Here is a 17,344-nt window from a genome sequence, read left to right as displayed (position 1 = left end):
ATTTCTCACCTGGGCTCCTTCAATAGCCTTCTAAAAGGTTTTTAGGCATCCATTCTTACCCTCTTCTGATCCATTACTCCCAGGAGAACCAGAGCGATCAATCTGAAATATAAACCTGAATATGTCACCTCACTCTCCGCCACCATCCAACACAACACACAGAGATGCACGCGCACGTGCGCGCGCGCACACACACACACACACACACACACACACATCCTTAAAAAGCTTCACTGGTAGCTTCTAGGATAAAGACAAAATACTTAAACTTTATGAGGCTCTGGCATGACCTGACTTCCTGCCTAATTCTCAAGCTTCATTTTGCCACCATCCGCTTTATTCTCTGCTTCACACACAATGAATTTCTGTCCATTTCTTAAACCAGATTCCCCATCCTGTCAAAGGCCATCTGCATTTGCATTTATTTTGCCCAGTTTACTAGTACTCATCTTTTAGAGCTCTGTTCAATGCTGTATCCTCATGAAATCCTCCTAGAGTCCTCACCCTTCACTACCTCCCAGGTTAGATAACGTCCCCCGTTATAAATTTTCTTGGCACCTTGTATTTTTTCCTTATAGCACAAATTATGATGCTTTCTATAATTGTATGATTATTTGATTAGTCTTAATCTTCTCTATTAATTGTATTTTTTATAAAGGCAGGGGCTCTTTACAAGGATCCAACATACTGCTTGATATTTGTGTTTGTTCAAAATACATTCATTGAATGAATGATGAGAAAATATCTACTGTGTAACTGGAAAAGTATATTTAGAGAATATTCATAGTTGATTTACGTACTAGCATGAAGCACATGTCATTATTACTATTGTATTGTGATTACTGTTTCTATTTGTATTACTAGATAGAAAACATAACAGAAGAAGTGATTCTATCCACAAAGGCAATAACAACATACAACACTAAGGACCTAACATGATAAGACATTTATAGAACCTGATTGAAAAAAAAACATAACTTTTGACCAAGGTATGTAAAATAAGATAAAATGGGCATAATTGTGCCTTTTTCTCACATAGGGAAACTCAGTATTTGAAAAATGTAGTTCTTTTTCCTAAATTAAAATATAAGTTTAGTACAATCTTACTTAAAATCCCTGTAGGATCTTAAAAGCATGGGACATGACAAAACCATTTTAAAGCTCGTTGGAATCAAAAATATGCAAGAAAAATGTTAAGGAATCCCCCCCAAAACAGAAATTCTGAGTAAAGATGGGTCACTCTTCCTATTAGATATGAAAAAAATAATAAAAATCTACTGACCATGGTAAAAGAAGAGTATTTAGACAAGAATCTATATATCTATATTAGATTTATATATATAAATACATGTCTATATTATATTTTTAATGTATAATTAAATTAATTCTCATTAATTCAATAAATGGTGTTACAGTTACTTGATAGACATTTATCATTTTAAAGAATGTTTCCTTCCTTTGTCCTTAAACCAAGACATTTCCCAAATGGACTGAATATTTCACTTTTTAAAAAACCTCTAAATGTAGTATTTGCATAAATTATTTTGAGTAGTTTAATAATCTTGGAATGGTAATGAAAGCAAATATATAAATAACAAAGTAAAATGTTGAAATATCAGATTCTAAAATTTTAAATCTATATTATAAAACTCAATGAGCATGCATAAGAGCTTGTTTAAACAGGGAAAATTTTTGTAATAACTATGACAGAAAAGACTTGCTATACTTGCAAAAAAAAAAAACCCTTAAAAATCAGTACAAAAAAGCAAAATTACTCAAAATCCTATGTAGATAATTCAGAAAGTCATAATATAAAGGCCAATAAACATGTGGAAGAAATATAATGTCATTAGAAAGAAAAACTGCAACCAAAACAGTAAGATATTAAATTTCATCTATCAGAATTTGACAAATATTAAAATGTTTGATTGTAATAGGTGTAAAAGAAGATGCAGGAAAACACTCACATACACTTTCTGTCTGTTTTTCCCACTGGATGTGGAAAGTATAGTTACAGTCATTTTACCAAATTGGTTTACTTAGAGTTCCTGTAAATGTGAGTAGATAGTGCCACCAGAAGTGACCTGGGGGTAGGAGAAAGAAGAGGATACACTGGAGATCTTCCAGAACTATGAATTTTAACAGATGATGAGTAACTTAAAATATCATTTGTAAAAATTGCAGATACAAATATAAAATAGAATGGAACTTAAAATTCACATAACAAAACCAATTTCACAATGGTGGCCGATTAATTTACACTATAGCCTAAGAATCTGTTGTGAGTGCATGTTTTGCTTGTGTATTTCATGTAAGGATATTGGTATATTTTTTGTTTGGAATATAGTATCCAGTTGATGCTACAGGAAGTCATTCCATGCTTTATAGGCTGTTTTTACCATTTTACCATTTTGTGGGTAAAACAGACCAATATACCAACTGAATTGAATAAACACATGGTTATAACTGATCTAAATGGAGTATGCACAGTGGAACCACAGAACTAAGCCCTCTAAAGGAGGCTGGGATCTGGAGAGGAGGGAGAGCAAAGAAGACTACCTGGAAAAGGTTTTCTCTTAATGAGTTGTGAGGGGTTAAGACAGTGTCTTGAGCAATGAAGGCATACCAGATATAAGGAACAACATAAATTAGGGTATGCAGTTCTTAAGAGCTGTGGCTTGTTCAGGGAATCCCAGTTAGGCTGACATGGCAGTAGACTGCCTACAAGGGATTGTTTGGAGTTAAAGTAGAAAGAGGTACCATGAAGGTATGTCAAGCTAAAGAGATTGAAAATTATTCTGAAGAAGTTTTTTTTTTTTTTTTCCGGCAGCTATTTTTGGTTATAAGCTGGGAGTGTGAACATACTCTCTAGAGAACCCTTGGAAATGTGTGAGGAGGGTGTTTGTGATTATAGCAGTTGGGAAATATTCTAGGCGTTTTATGGATGGGCCAAAGATGTTGAATATCTTGCATGCAAGCTAATCCCTTTGAACAAAATCTGAACCATCCAAAATATCAATAGAACCTTTACTGCAAAATACCGAAGTTTTAAGCAAAGAAGTTACATATTGTGATTTGCATATTGGAAAGATCACCTCGGCAGCAATACTCAGGGAGAATTTTTACTGTGAGTGAGACTGACAACAGAGAGATTAGTTAGAACAAGTTTGGAGAAAAAGTAACAGGGAATGAGAAGTCAATGCCACTGAGGATGGAGAAAGAGAGATGGACTTGAAGAGATTGAAGAAATAGAATCAACAAAATCTGATGAAAGAGTGAGAGGGTGAGACAGCAAGAGATTTAGGATTATTCTCAGGTTTCTGGCTTCTTAGGTACCTGGATGGAAGATGATGACATTTACTAACATGGGGAATAGAAAAGGAAACAGGCTGAGGATGTAACTGATGTGTGTATGGAGCATCTCTCTGGAGATAAAGTGGGTGTTATATCTAAAGATATGTGAGCCATCACATCATGCAATAATGCAGTTTCTATTCTCATTTTTGCCCTTTCATGACTAAACTCAAGAAGACCAATAGAAAGAAATATGAAGAAAGATGAAAATTCTGGTTTAAAATCAAGCTAAGCAAAGATACCAGTGAGACTGTTATAATAAGGATCCCTAAAGATGAAATTGTACTAATTAAGCATAATCCTGTACAACTTACACTTTTAATTCTCTGCTGGATTTGATTTTGATGCCATCAACAAACACCTCAAATGATATTTAATTCACATCAATGCCTTACCATGGTACTATCTTACAAGTTAAAAGCAAAAACAAAAACACGAAGAGTGCATTTATTTTTATCTAAGAATACAATCCACCACAATTTAAAGAGTGTGTAACAAAAGCCTACATATATAAGCAATTACAGTTAAATGCCATCAATACTATAAGAGATTGGTCTGCACATATGTGAAGTAAAAAATGTGGATTCAGATGGTAATAAATAGAGGAAGGTAGAAATGCAATGTGAACAATTTTCCCAAGAGTTGAAACTGTTATGAGATAGATCTTATAACGAAAGGCAGCTGGAGATACAGAATGACCACAATTGTTAGTCACTTTAATGAGAAAAATGCAACAAAATTGAAGACATCTGTAGTCCAAATGTAAGCCCTAAAGATTCAGATAGGCAGATGCAGTCCAAGCCCCTCCTTGAGACATCTGACAAGTTTCTCTGAATAATGCTGTGCCCTGTGGGCTCTTACAGGCAGTTACAGCCTTCATTCCTTCAAATCTGTGCTCTTGCTGATGCCACTGAGGACAGTTTCCAGGTGGTTTAAACTCAAGACAAGATTTGAAAATCAGACCCCCATCATTTTTATCAGTAGCACAAATGATAACCCTCCTTCTGTTTAGTCTCCTCTCTCTTCTCATAACCCTTGAATTAATCACAACCTTAGCCCTCAAAATTAAACCCTCCTTTTCTTAATCCATTAAAAACCAAGGATGCCAAATCCAACGCTTGATGATGCTTTCTCCACATAACCCCTCCCACCACAGGCACAGCATGCTGTCCTTTTCCCCTTTCCTTTGGAAGTTTTGCTCCCTAATGATTTCATTCTGGAGCCAGATGATTTCATCGACCATCTGTATAAGGGTACTTTCCAAATCTACTTAACTGCCCCTGACCTAGTATTCTCCAATCAGTCACACATTTTATCATGTTCAGCTATCCTTCCAAAGGAATCACTGTCATGGTGAACTGCCATGTAGAGAGCTGTGAGTAAGACTGGAGTTGTGTAACTTTCCGCTGAGTTCTTCTGTGTTAAATAGAAACATCTCTTGCCTGACTTCTGATGTCCTCCTCTTGCTGTCCCCATTGTCCCCTCTTAACCTAATTTTCCCAGCAACTATGTGTATACTCTGTGACTCTTTCCTCAGTCTAGTCTTTGAAAATAAATGTGTTCTGATCCCTTGCCCAGGTTCTTCAGTCTCATCCTCTTCTTCGCTAAGATGTTGATTCATCTTTCTTTCTTCCACAGTAGGTATCTCCTCATCTCCTGTAAATCTGATGCTGTTTCACTACACTTCCCTTGACCTCAAGGCTCTCCTCAAGTAACAGCCTTCCAATAGTTAAAACCTTTATATGGGTCTACACTGAGATGTAGATTAGAAAAAAAAAAAAGACAAAAACCTGTCACCTGACTCTTCTAAGCTCTCTGGTCCAGACTATACTTCCAGCCTTATCTCTTACACCACCACATGAAATCCATGCTTCATCTGAAACTGGGCTAATATAAGTTGCCAAATATACTTCACATAGCCTTTCCTGAGGACCTCCAAGCAGACATGACTGTTCCTTCCTTGGGTCTTTCTAAGTGCCTTGGATCTCTCTAATACAACTTACTACGTTGAATCTCATGACATTGTTATTTTCTAAATTTCATGGAATCTCATTCTCCTTGAACCTCTTTGAGCACTTGGTTCTGAGGCTTGCATTTAATAATTGCTCAGTACTGTTGTTGAAATAAATAGATTTAGGTAGCCTGGATTCTCCACTGTCCTGTGAGCATGGAATAATTATCCCTGCTTCGATTTCTCCTCTTTTTTTGTTTCTTACTCTAAAGTGGCTTTCCTTTTTGCCACAATTTACCAAAATTATTCCCCTTCTTTATTACACAACTCAAGTTTTATCTTCTTAAAGACTTTTATGACAATATAATCACCACTGGCTAATTCCTTTTCTCATCTACTACCTATATCTCAGATGGTTGGCCCAGCATAATTTAGCACTTAATTGTTCACCATCTGAAGGCTTTTGTACCATTTCATATGGGTTCAACTTATCTATTCTAGACAACACATTCCTAACAAGGAGTGATCATGTGTTATATTTCCCTATAGTGTTTGGCAGAGTGCTGAGTAGGAGCTTCTAGTAGAAAATGTGTTGCTCCACCCATATTCTCTCTTCAAAGCCAAAGCATCAGCTCCTGGAATATCTGTTACTGAGGACTCACAGCCATGCCCCTCATTAAAAATTTCCTTCAATCACCAAGACTGCCTTTCAGAAGGTTCTCCCACTCTGCACCCCTTCCAGGTTCTGGCCCAGAGTCAATGACCGTCTGAGTCAAGGTTACACAGACCCTTCACACTTACTGTGAATTATAACAACTCTAAAGGGCTATCTCAGTTCCAGAGCTTCTTGTAGGATTTCCCAAAGCCTCGATGTCAGTTGCACGTGGGTCAGCTTCTCCTTCTGTCCAAACCTGACTTTCTGTATCTCCCGAGATGACTCCCCAGTAAATCTTCACATAAGTTGCCATAGAGTCTGTTTCCAGGGAACCCAATCTAAGACAGAGCTTAAATCTTTTTATTATTTCTCCCACCTATTTAATTATGAAATAACTCCTTTTCAAAATTGAAGCAAGTGTATCATTGCTTTTCCATCATCACTAAACTGGTGTGAAATATAGTAATCCCCATTTATAAATTTATGGACTACATAGGGTAGCCTTTCTTCTATTAATGAACATCATGTTAGATATGGTTAAAAGATGCCAAAGTCATTTTGTGTATTTTAGTGAAATTTTAAAGGGAAATAGTTTTTGAACAAGATTTAAAGAGGTGAGAAGAAAAAGGAGGAAAAATATGATCAGATAAGAATTTGTTTAAAAAAATATTGGCTATAGATGATTGCCTTTTTTTCTTTATGACATTAACTCAACAAGTGATTCTTCAAAAATTTCTGAAGACCTTAGGTGTGGTAAACTGGGAAACATAAAGATTTAGGGAGAACTTTCATGTATGCTCCATCATATAAAATATTTTCACCAATGTTGTATCAAGCTCACTTAGTGAGTTATGATTCAATGGAGAGTTTTGCCTGAAAAGAAAATATTTTTCGCAGTTTATGATTCACTTTTAAAAATAAGTACATTCCTCTAAGATAGAACTCAGACAAGTAAAATTTTAATATAAACTAGATAAAAACACAATCACTTTGATGTTATTTCTAACTTCGGAGCCATTACTGTTATTTTTCTTTATGTTTTTCCTAATTATTAACAAAATAAAAAAAATCTTATGGATAAAATGGTATTGTGTTAAATGAAATAAGCAGCATACAAAATTACACGTGTATTTTGTCATAATTATGTCAGCATATACAACAAAGACTTTAAGGAAGTATCCACAGATGTGAGACATGGATAATTAATTTTTCTTCCTACTTTTCTCCATTTTCCAAAAATGCTGTTATGACTGCAAAAATTTCACCCTCAAAACCTATAAAATAAATTTTATAAATGAAGTATTTTTTGCTTAAATGCCAGCTTGAAGATAAAGAGAGTTGTATTCAATCTTCCATCAACAAAGAGTTAAAAAAGTGATACTATAACTGTGAATTAGAAGATTTAATTATATCATTATTTGCCATCTATAGGACATAGGAATAGTGATATAACCTCACGTGACCTTACTTTTTAAAATACGCAATTAGTGGCCTTGTAATACATTAACCTTAAGCATCCTTATCCTCTTAATATGCTATAATTTTAAAATTTAAACAGCAAACATTTTTTTTTTTTTTTGCGGTACGCAGGCCTCTTACTGTTGTGGCCTCTGCCGTTGCGGAGCACAGGCTCCGGGCGCGCAGGCCCAGCGGCCACGGCTCATAGGCCCAGCCGTTCCGCGGCATGCGGGATCTTCCCAGAGCGGGGCACGAACCCGTGTCCCCTGCATCGGCAGGCGGACTCTCAACCACTGCACCACCAGGGAAACCCTAAACAGCAAACATTTTTTTTTCACACCTAGGTCACTACACTTTCCTGGTTTCCCTTTATTCCTACTCCAACTCCTTAGCTGCTTCATCCTCACTTCTCCAACCTGTAAGTATTCAAATATCCCAGAATTCAGTTCTTATACAGTTTCTCCTTTCTTTCTATACTCAATTATTTAATGATTGTATCTACTTCCATGGATATAAAAGCCGTATATATGCTGAAACTCCTAAATTTATTTTTCTAACCTGGACCTCTCTTCTGACCTCCAGATTTATACCTAACTTCCAACTCAGCACGTTTACTTAGATGATTGATAGGCATTCTACATTTAACTTGCCCCATCTTGTTAAATCTTTTAGCTCCTCAAATCTTTTACCTTGATAGTCTCCTCTATCTCAGCTATTGGCAACTTTTCTCCCAGTTACTCAGGCCAAAACACTTGGATTCATGCAAACAACCTAAACCAACTTGGGCTGATTTAAGAAATGCAATTTATAGATTTTATTTGAAGTTCAGGGAAATTCAGAGCAAGTTATAGAACCCAGGTTCATAAAATGAACAGCTATGAAGGGAATGCTGACATTCAGAGCCATCTTCAAAATCACACCCCAGAAGCAGCCTGGTGAAACCAACGAACTGGGCACTGGATGACATTTCTGGCACTACTGGCCAAGTTTCTTTGGAAACCTGGCTATTACTGCCCTCATTACAGCTACGACCACCACCATTCTCCTTACTTCTGTGCATCATTGTTGAAGTAGGCAGAATAATAGCTCCTAAATGTGTCCACATCCTAAGCCCTGGATCCTGGGAATATGTTATGTTACATGGCAAGGCAAGGAGGAATTAAGGTTGCAGATGGAATTAAGGTTGCTAATCAACTAACCTAAAAATGGGGAAATTATCCTGAATTTTCTAGTTGTGGGCTGGGCTGATGTAGTTAAAAGAGTCCTTATAAATGAAAGATGAGGCAGGAGAGCCAATGTCAGAGTGATACAATGTGAGAAAGACTTGACCAAATATTGCTGGCTTTGAATATGTCTAAAATGAAACTGCAAGGAATTTAATTTCTGATGCATAACACAAATAGACTCAGATAGATAGATAGATGATAGATAGATAGATAATATTTCTGGAAATATGCACAAGAAACTGCTAACATTAGTTGCCTCTAGCTTGGAGGATAAGTAGACTAAGAGTCTTGACATTTGACTGATGGAATTTTTATTTTTGAAAGTATTATTATTATTAATTATATAGAGTGAATACATTTCAAACTATAAAGTCAGGTATGCAAGACGATGCTATTTTCATTTGCAGTAACTAAAAGATTAATAACTTGTTGGTGGAGAAGGGGCTGACCCAAGAGGGAAATGAGGCAGTGTTTAGAGGTGGTAGAAAAAGCCTAAGCTTGCAATTGTTCTTAATATTAATGTCTGTTTTGCCAGACCCTGCTTACTTCCTTTTAAATTACCAGCAATTTCCTCCCTGATTACTACCACTTTGGAGACTCCCTAATTTACTATGTTACTATTTCCAGGGCTTGTGTCATATAGAAGCCCTCAGTTTTCAATATGCCCCAAGGAGTTCCACTAAATATGATCTAAAAATCTGCAAGATTCCCCATTGCACATTATCTCTGTTCCCAGCATGAGTTATAGTATCTCATATTCCTGAAAGTCATTGCATTATTAAGCCAGAGATCTAGGATTCAATATGCTTTTTTTCAAGAAAAATTACTAGATTGTAAACTTGCATTTTTTAAATCTATGAAAAGTTGACAAAAACCAGGAATGTTTATTATGATATTTTATTATGAGTGTCTGTAAGAAAAAAAAGATCAACAACCACATACAAGCTTACAAAGTTTAATTTCAACACATTCTCTGTTATTGTGACAAAAACAGCCCCAAAATTTATTTTTTGTTGTTGTTATTGACTTTTACAGGTTGCAGAGAAAGAGTTCCCGGCAGTGACACACCAGGAAATCTTTTTGACCGAAGACACGTACAGATGGTGTGCATCTGTGTTTTGAACATAAAGCAACAATTGACCTAGAGTTTTAAAAGTGAAAGTACATTAGCACCAGAACATGTGTCTTTAAAGCCTTGCCAAATATTGGTAATCTTGACCAGCAATGACAAGAAAAAGGAAAAGCACCTTAAAAAGAAGTCGATATTCAAGATTAAAATAATTATGGCTTCAAAAATATTTCTTTAAATTCTTGTACTACACTCTGCTCTTTTTCTTTTAACCAATATTTTAGGAACTTAATCAGTGAAATTTATAAGTTTTGGTATTTTATACAATTATTTTCATCTTCTGGGGCTTATAGAATTCATCTGTGTTTCTGACCAGGTTGAGGTAGTTGAAACAGGAAGGTCTTTTCTAATTTCATGTTTGACTATTTCAGAAGAAAGGTTATCTTTTGATGGTAAGCACTGTCATTGCTCTGCAAATGGGCTAGTATTCAAAGAATGTAACACAGTGTTATTGGAAGAGTGTTGAAGTTTATTTATTATAGCACCACTGAGACATTTTGAAATTGGAATTGGTAAAAAAATAGAACAAAAAGCATTTGAACTGTATTTGGTGTAACAGCAAAAAAAAAATAATAAAATAAAATTTTAAAATGTATTCTTTTTTGGTCAAATTACACTTTTTCCAAAAATTTTGGAAATAAATAACTGGAACTTGGTCACTTGTACTGGTTGACAAGATTAGAACAAGAGGAACACATATGGAGTGTGAAACTTTTTGCTGGGATTTCAGATAGAGTTTGGTTTATAAAAAGCAAACAGGGCCAACGTCCACACCAAATTCTTGATCAGGACCACCAATATCGTAGGGTGCAATATCTACAATAGGTAGTCTGACGGCCTTGCGTGTTCGATATTCGAAGACTGTTTTGCCCCATTCCCCAGTGTGTTTCTGTAAAAAAGAGCAAAAAAAAAAAAAAAAAAAAAGTAAGTGATCATGACATTACAATTACTTAGACAGTTTCTCTGTTTGACAAAGTTAAATAAAAAAATTTTGTTGAAGGGAGTTGCCAACTCGCCATGTATATTATCTTCCATACATCTGAGACCTGCTCCAGTCCAAAGTGATAATTCTCCCAGTCGATAAACCATATTGTTAACCAAAAGCTTTATAGGGCTTCAGGGTAAACCCAACAAGGAGATTGCCACAGGCCAGTCCATTCTCAGAAACCTTGGTTCTGGTCATTGTTACTAGGTATAGAGCTGGTTTACTTAGAAGTGGATAGGTCTCTCACACTGGAATCTGTTAATATTAGAAGTGAATTCTCCTTCTGTTCATGAATGATAATAATAAATGATTGATTTAAAGTTAACCTTTAAAATTAAAAAGAGATTTTAGATTGAGTCCATATGATGGCAATTATGTAGAGTGGATAGTAACTGTCTAAATTATCTGGCAAAGTTTATATCATGGATTTAAATTTCAATTGCTTTCACATCAGCTGGTTTTCACCTGGAGGTTGAGAAGATATAGTCATTTTTTGTGTGATTTAACCTTCCCTGGAATGGATCAGTAGATTCAATATAACTCACACCAAATGCCATCTTTTGTTTACCCTCATTATTTTTATTCCTTCTTTTCAAAGTAGCATGATTAAATGAGAAATGCTAAGTTCATTATGATGCATGCTTATAAAAATGCTGTTACTTACAGTGCAACCATCCTCCAGAACTGAGTAGGTGAATTTGCCATTTCCTTCAGCCTTGAATTCACCGTCATTTGAGCCCATCAGCCTCAAGGCTTTCTTCACATTCCCACTGGCATGATCCATGTATGCAATGCTATTCTTGCAGTGATATGTGATGTTCTGGGAGGCCTGGCTGGAGAGAAGTCGGAGGAATGCCAGCTGGACATCGAGGACATCTTCAGGAAGTTCAGGATTGCCATAGCTAAACTGTAATACGGAACAAATAAGGCTGGTCAAACATTATAGCTGCAATTATACATAAGGGATTCATGCAGTGTAGTATGGTCATTGTGTAAGTTGTTCATATATTTTATGTATGACTATGTCTTTATTGCATGTATAACATACAATGCTAGAGTAAAGAAGGTCTTAAGAATTGAAGGAAAGTTGGTAACTTACGAAGAATAATTTAATCTAGTTTAGCTTTTGAGAGACAAGTTATAAAAGTAGTTACCTGAGTATATAAAATTTTTCACTTTTCTATTTATTAACTAAATTTGTTTTGTGATGAGCAAATGGGAGGAACAAAAATGTCAGCTAAGTAGAGATGGATTAAAGTTAAAGAAAAATGGTATATCTTTTCTTACCTGAAAACCACCATCCATGGATTCTCCAAACCAAACATGTTTCTTCTCAGCAGCAGAATTTGTCCACCAGTTCTTACGTGGAACAGTCAAAGGACTGGCATTTATGCACGTTTCCCCAGTTTCCATGTTACAGTATACTTTAATAGCATCCATCTTGCAACCTTGGTTAGGATCAACCCAATATTCTCCTGAATAGTCACAAAAAGGACAATGGAATTGGTTATAATATCCAGTAATGGGATTTGGACCAAAATGATTTTGTAAGGCATTCATAATGTTGACTGCTAATGTATTTGTACTTTATGTATTTGTACTTTTATAGTGTAGCAGAATAGAGGAACTTTTAGATTGTTTCTTAATTTGAAAAAATTGATAATTAGATTTATTATAAAAATTGTTTCAATAAATAAATGTTGCAATAATTAAATTACAAATTATGTCTGCATCAAATTACAAACACAGTGATATACGTTGTTTATTACTCAAACAACTTTGTGATGATATGAAAAGACATGCCAAACTATAATTTGTATTAAAATTTCTATAAAACTGTCTTTAGATTTTCCTACATTTGGCATATTTTGAATTTACATTACAGTTTAAGTACACCTACAAAATTCATATTTTCTTACTCAGAATATCAAGGAGTTTCAATTCAACTAACATTCTTTAAGTACGATCTCTGCTATATAATATTTTCTATTCCCAGTAAAATTTTCCTTTCCCCTAAATTCTAACATAAGCAGTTTTCTTTGTTATCCTGTTGCCATGAGTGTGAAAGATTCCCCAGCGTACCACTCTTGAGTTCAGGATGGCAGAATTTCAGGTCTCTGCAGTTCCGAGCAGGGTTTTTACGGGAACCATCAGGACTAAGGAGGCTTTCTATTTGTCCATTGACTGATTTGAGTGACGTCATAATCTCGTCGGTGTTGATTTTGAAATCCATTGGTTCATCTCCATAATATGGGGCAAAACCCCCAGATTTTTCACCTCCAATGCCAAGGATGGCACCAGTCCCACCAGGACAGCATGGACCAGGGGCACCAGGGGGCCCAGGAGGGCCTGGTTGTCCTGGGTGGCCTGGGGAGCCCTAGGAAGGGTAAGAACATACATCACTGAGGGGCACTTGTTCGGTATCCACTGAAAAAATATGTTGCTAGCCCCCCAAAATGCATTACAAACAATTAATATATTGTGTCATAGTAATTGTTTCAGTAAAAGTTTATTTAGGTTGTTTTGTGATCAAATATTAACCAATTTATGATAACTATAATTCATTGTTATGACAGTGTGTTCCAGTGTGCAAGAAGAATTGGTGTTGGAACACACACATCTCACATGTTTCCTTCTGTATAAATGATGTAAGCAATTCTAATGCTGACATGACAGAGGGGTTATGATCAGGAAACTTAGATTCTGGTCCCAACTTTGGAATCTAACTTTGTGTTTTGGGGCTAACCACTTAACTTATTTGTGTTTTAATTGTGTAACTTGTGGGGATAATAGCTTTTCTTCTTTTTACTCCAAAAGTGTGGGATAGTAATGTTTTAGGAATGATGGTATCAGTAGAAAAACAGGAGTCATGGAAGCCATTTGAGAAGTGGAATGTACTTTACACTTGTAAATCATTAAGATTATCATAATTGTGAGATGTCTAATATGAGATCAGTGCTGGCAGAGTTCATCTTATTAATTGGGCTATGTCTTTATTCTGATATAAGTGTTACCTCATAAACTGTAAGAAAGGTTTTTTCTCCCTGTCATTATAGTGTGATGAGGAAGTCTTCATGTGGGAGAGAATGTCTTAAAGTTATTGTTCAGGTCCTAAATTAGGTTTGGTAATTGCATCGTGTTTAACTCACTATCTCAGTTTTAAAATATTGCAAAATGTTTCTGAAAATGTGAAAATTAAAACAAATTAAATACACATATTTATAAGTGATGTCTTACCTCAGATCCTCTTTCGCCTCTGTTACCTCGAGGCCCTGGTGGTCCAATGGGACCAGGGTGTCCACTTGTTCCATCTTTGCCAGGGGGCCCACTGGGTCCAACAGGTCCCTAAGAAATTATCATGATATCACAATGCTAGAATATTTTCTTGCAGTGCTAACATTTTAAAATATGGACCTCCCAATATCTGTGGTACGTACTCTGGGGCCTGCAGGTCCTGGACTACCTACTGCACCTTGGTGACCAGAGGGACCCTGAAAGGAAAGGAAGGTGAATATGAGTGAAGATTTCAAAAAGGCTTAGGAAACTGTATGTTCAAGATCAGATCAAGAAACATGGGGATCATGATAAAATATGATTTCCTTTTCCTTTAATATCCCCATTGTCTCATGCCAACTACTATTTCAAATAAGCCCTCAAATCCATTTCTAATCTCTTTTAGCATAGACTTTCACAGATGAACAATTTTCTACCATTGGTCTCTAAGATTTGCCTATCTCATTAGTTAAAATGCATTGAGGGGATTTTCTAACAAAATGGATGCACTTACTGGGGAACCTGGGGCACCTGGATTACCAGGGAATCCACGATGTCCTTTGATGCCATTAGCGCCACGTTCACCCGTTTCACCTTTGTCACCACGTGGGCCTTGGGGACCCTTCACAAACACATTAAGGTCATACACACATACACATTGGAAAAACAAAATAGGATTTATAACAACTAAGTCCACTTTATAACATTCTACAAGCTAGAAATCCCATCTACAAACACTGCATACTTGGAACAATAAAGATTGTTCTTGTGGTTGTTTTGATCTTGGACTGAGAATTGTATGCAGCCCCATTAATTGATGTGTAATCTCATAGCCCCAAGGAACTTTTAGATTCTAAATTGCTTTCTATATCATCAAAGGAAAGTTTAAATTTGGTTCCATAGTTATGTATTTAGTCATCCCTTTTTGCTGAGCATGCCAGAAAATAGAATATTTCCTACACTGTAGAATTAGTTAAAAAAAAAAAAAAAAGACTTACAGGAGGACCTCTTGAGCCAACAGGACCTGGAGCACCAGAAGGACCAGCAGGGCCCTAAAATAAAAATAAACAAATGAACACGCACAGGGAAGTGTTTATTTATTGATACAGTTTTGTTTTACTTAAACGTTAATAATTTCATTGTGAGGGAATAATGATATGTTTGCTATTATTGAAAATTAGTATTATTTTCTCCTTAAAAATCCTTTACCTGTTTATAGCTATACCAGGGGGTCTGAATAGGAAAGCTGAGGAAACCCTGTTAATTCAAGCTTATATTGACCAAGTGGATATACACTTGGTGTGATTAATGCCATTTTGAATTTTAATAGTGAATTCTTCATTGACTACTGCCAGAAATTCTCATATATCTTTATTACCACAGTTGCCTAAGGACTGACTAGCATGCAAAACTGTGAAACAATTGAGAGTAGATCTTTTGGTTGGCAGATATGACATTCTATTTTCTACCTACTGAGCTTATTGAGGAAGATAGATGAGTAGGGAAAGATGGAGTTCATGAGAACTCACAGTTTCTCCTCTGTCACCACTCTTTCCAGCTGCACCGACAGGGCCAGGGGGGCCTGGATGACCAGGAGCACCAGGGGGGCCAGGAGAGCCATTTTCACCACGGTCACCCTGTGGACAAGTTCACAGTTCCAAAATCAATCTGATCAGCAGCTATTGTTCTAATTACACAAACCTATTGAACGTGTGCCTGTTATACCTTGCTACCAGGAGCTCCATCTCGGCCTGGCAGACCATCTGATCCAGGGTTTCCCTGATTAAAGAAAAAACAAAGAGGAAGAAATGAAATCAAATTCTTTGGAACCATTTAAATACCATCTAAGCCCTGTATTCTCAATGGGAAAAATATCATCCTAAAGAGGATAAAAATTAGTTCTTGGGAGTGAAAAATCTTAGATATGACAATGGGTGTGGCCCTGCAAGGAGTGACAATACCTAAACAGATATGCAGTATATCTATGGTACTCAAGTTTCACAGGGTGAGAGAGCAATAAGTGACTAGGAAAAAAAGTCTAAAAAGGAGCCTTAGGGGGAGAAATAATAAATAAAATCTTAACACACTGTAATTTAAGCTGATAACGGAAATCTACAATTTAAGGAAAGACTAATCACAGATAACACGCAGTATATTTTTACCCAGAAGGAATGTTGTAAATTGGGGCTCTCCCCATCCGCAACGTTTTTCTTATTTAGATAAATATCATATTCTTTTCCATTAATGATCATTCATTGGGTAAATACTAAAGAACATGAACATTTAAGGCTATTCTAAGTTGTAATAGAAAGAATATCTATTACTAGAGAAAGAAGGAGAACTTTGAAATGCACAATCCTCGGAGAGAGGTTCTCCTTTATGACAAAGAATGTACATCTTACCACTTTCTTGATGATTTTCTTTTATCATAGAAACTCAATGGCCCAATTTGACCCTTGTTTAAATAAATTATCAAATACTACCCGGCTTATTGTGTATTTTCTAAGAACTAGTATTTACATCTCTTCCAGGTTCACCAGCTGCACCAGCCAGACCAGGAAGACCCTGGGCTCCAGGAGGACCACGTTCTCCATTGAGACCACTAAGTCCTGGCTTCCCACTTTCACCCTGTGTACAAAAGAATAAAATAAATTTGTGTTTTAACCTAAGAAATCAATTAATATGATATTATCAGCTGTCTTTATTTCCCAGTTTCTATCGAATTTGTTCCTAAAACTATCCCTGCCATAGGGGAAAAGCTTTGGGGAAGCAAGTTTCTTGTCTTTTCTAACTTGCCCAATGAACCTGGATACCAAAAGCCTGAGTAATTACATTGATTATCATATTAGAATGCATCTTAATATGAGGTACATAAATAGACATGGCTATTGTAAGAAAAATATAATGATGAGCCATCATGAAACTATAGGTTTACGGTACCCATTAGAATTAGGTTATATTGAACATTTGGCTCTATTTAAAGAATATATACATTTATTGGGAATGTTCATATAAATTGACTAGACTTAAATGTTATATTGTAATTTCACTACAATCGTATATGACATTTAGTTTAAAGAGGTGCTCAAAGTGAAAAAAGGTATGCCTTAATAAAATACGATTTTATTACCCTATTTGCTAAATAAATATTTAAGATGTTGAGCACTAGGATGTTATAGTAATATCAGTGAAAGAAAGTCAGGAGTATAAAATGAATTGAGTTGATGGATAATTGGTATCAATTAAAGGCTTTCATAGGTCTATAACCTGACATTATTTCCCGCTTCAAGACTGACAGTCAGCAAACTGAAGA

The 17,344-nt window shown here is 35.9% G+C and overlaps 1 protein-coding gene across 1 annotated transcript in view; it reads right to left on the bottom strand.

The window, feature by feature from the left end:
* Positions 1 to 9,525: 9,525 nt before the first annotated feature.
* The window catches only part of COL3A1 (collagen type III alpha 1 chain), a 38,788-nt gene continuing 30,969 nt past the window's right edge, over positions 9,526 to 17,344 (bottom strand). The window contains exons 41-51 of the mRNA XM_004276925.4: positions 16,552 to 16,659; positions 15,757 to 15,810; positions 15,561 to 15,668; positions 15,030 to 15,083; positions 14,546 to 14,653; positions 14,196 to 14,249; positions 13,996 to 14,103; positions 12,841 to 13,135; positions 12,046 to 12,233; positions 11,423 to 11,665; positions 9,526 to 10,662 (exon numbers count right to left, since the gene is read on the bottom strand). Of these exons, the coding sequence (XP_004276973.1) occupies positions 10,516 to 10,662; positions 11,423 to 11,665; positions 12,046 to 12,233; positions 12,841 to 13,135; positions 13,996 to 14,103; positions 14,196 to 14,249; positions 14,546 to 14,653; positions 15,030 to 15,083; positions 15,561 to 15,668; positions 15,757 to 15,810; positions 16,552 to 16,659 (1,467 nt within the window). The 3' untranslated portion in view covers positions 9,526 to 10,515. The remainder of the gene's footprint in view (positions 10,663 to 11,422; positions 11,666 to 12,045; positions 12,234 to 12,840; positions 13,136 to 13,995; positions 14,104 to 14,195; positions 14,250 to 14,545; positions 14,654 to 15,029; positions 15,084 to 15,560; positions 15,669 to 15,756; positions 15,811 to 16,551; positions 16,660 to 17,344) is intronic.

The sequence above is a fragment of the Orcinus orca genome, chromosome 7, assembly GCF_937001465.1.
Source record: "Orcinus orca chromosome 7, mOrcOrc1.1, whole genome shotgun sequence".
NCBI classification, from domain to species: Eukaryota; Metazoa; Chordata; class Mammalia; order Artiodactyla; family Delphinidae; genus Orcinus; species Orcinus orca.
Note: the sequence above shows the minus strand (reverse complement) of the source record. Positions and strands in the feature narration are given on the sequence as shown.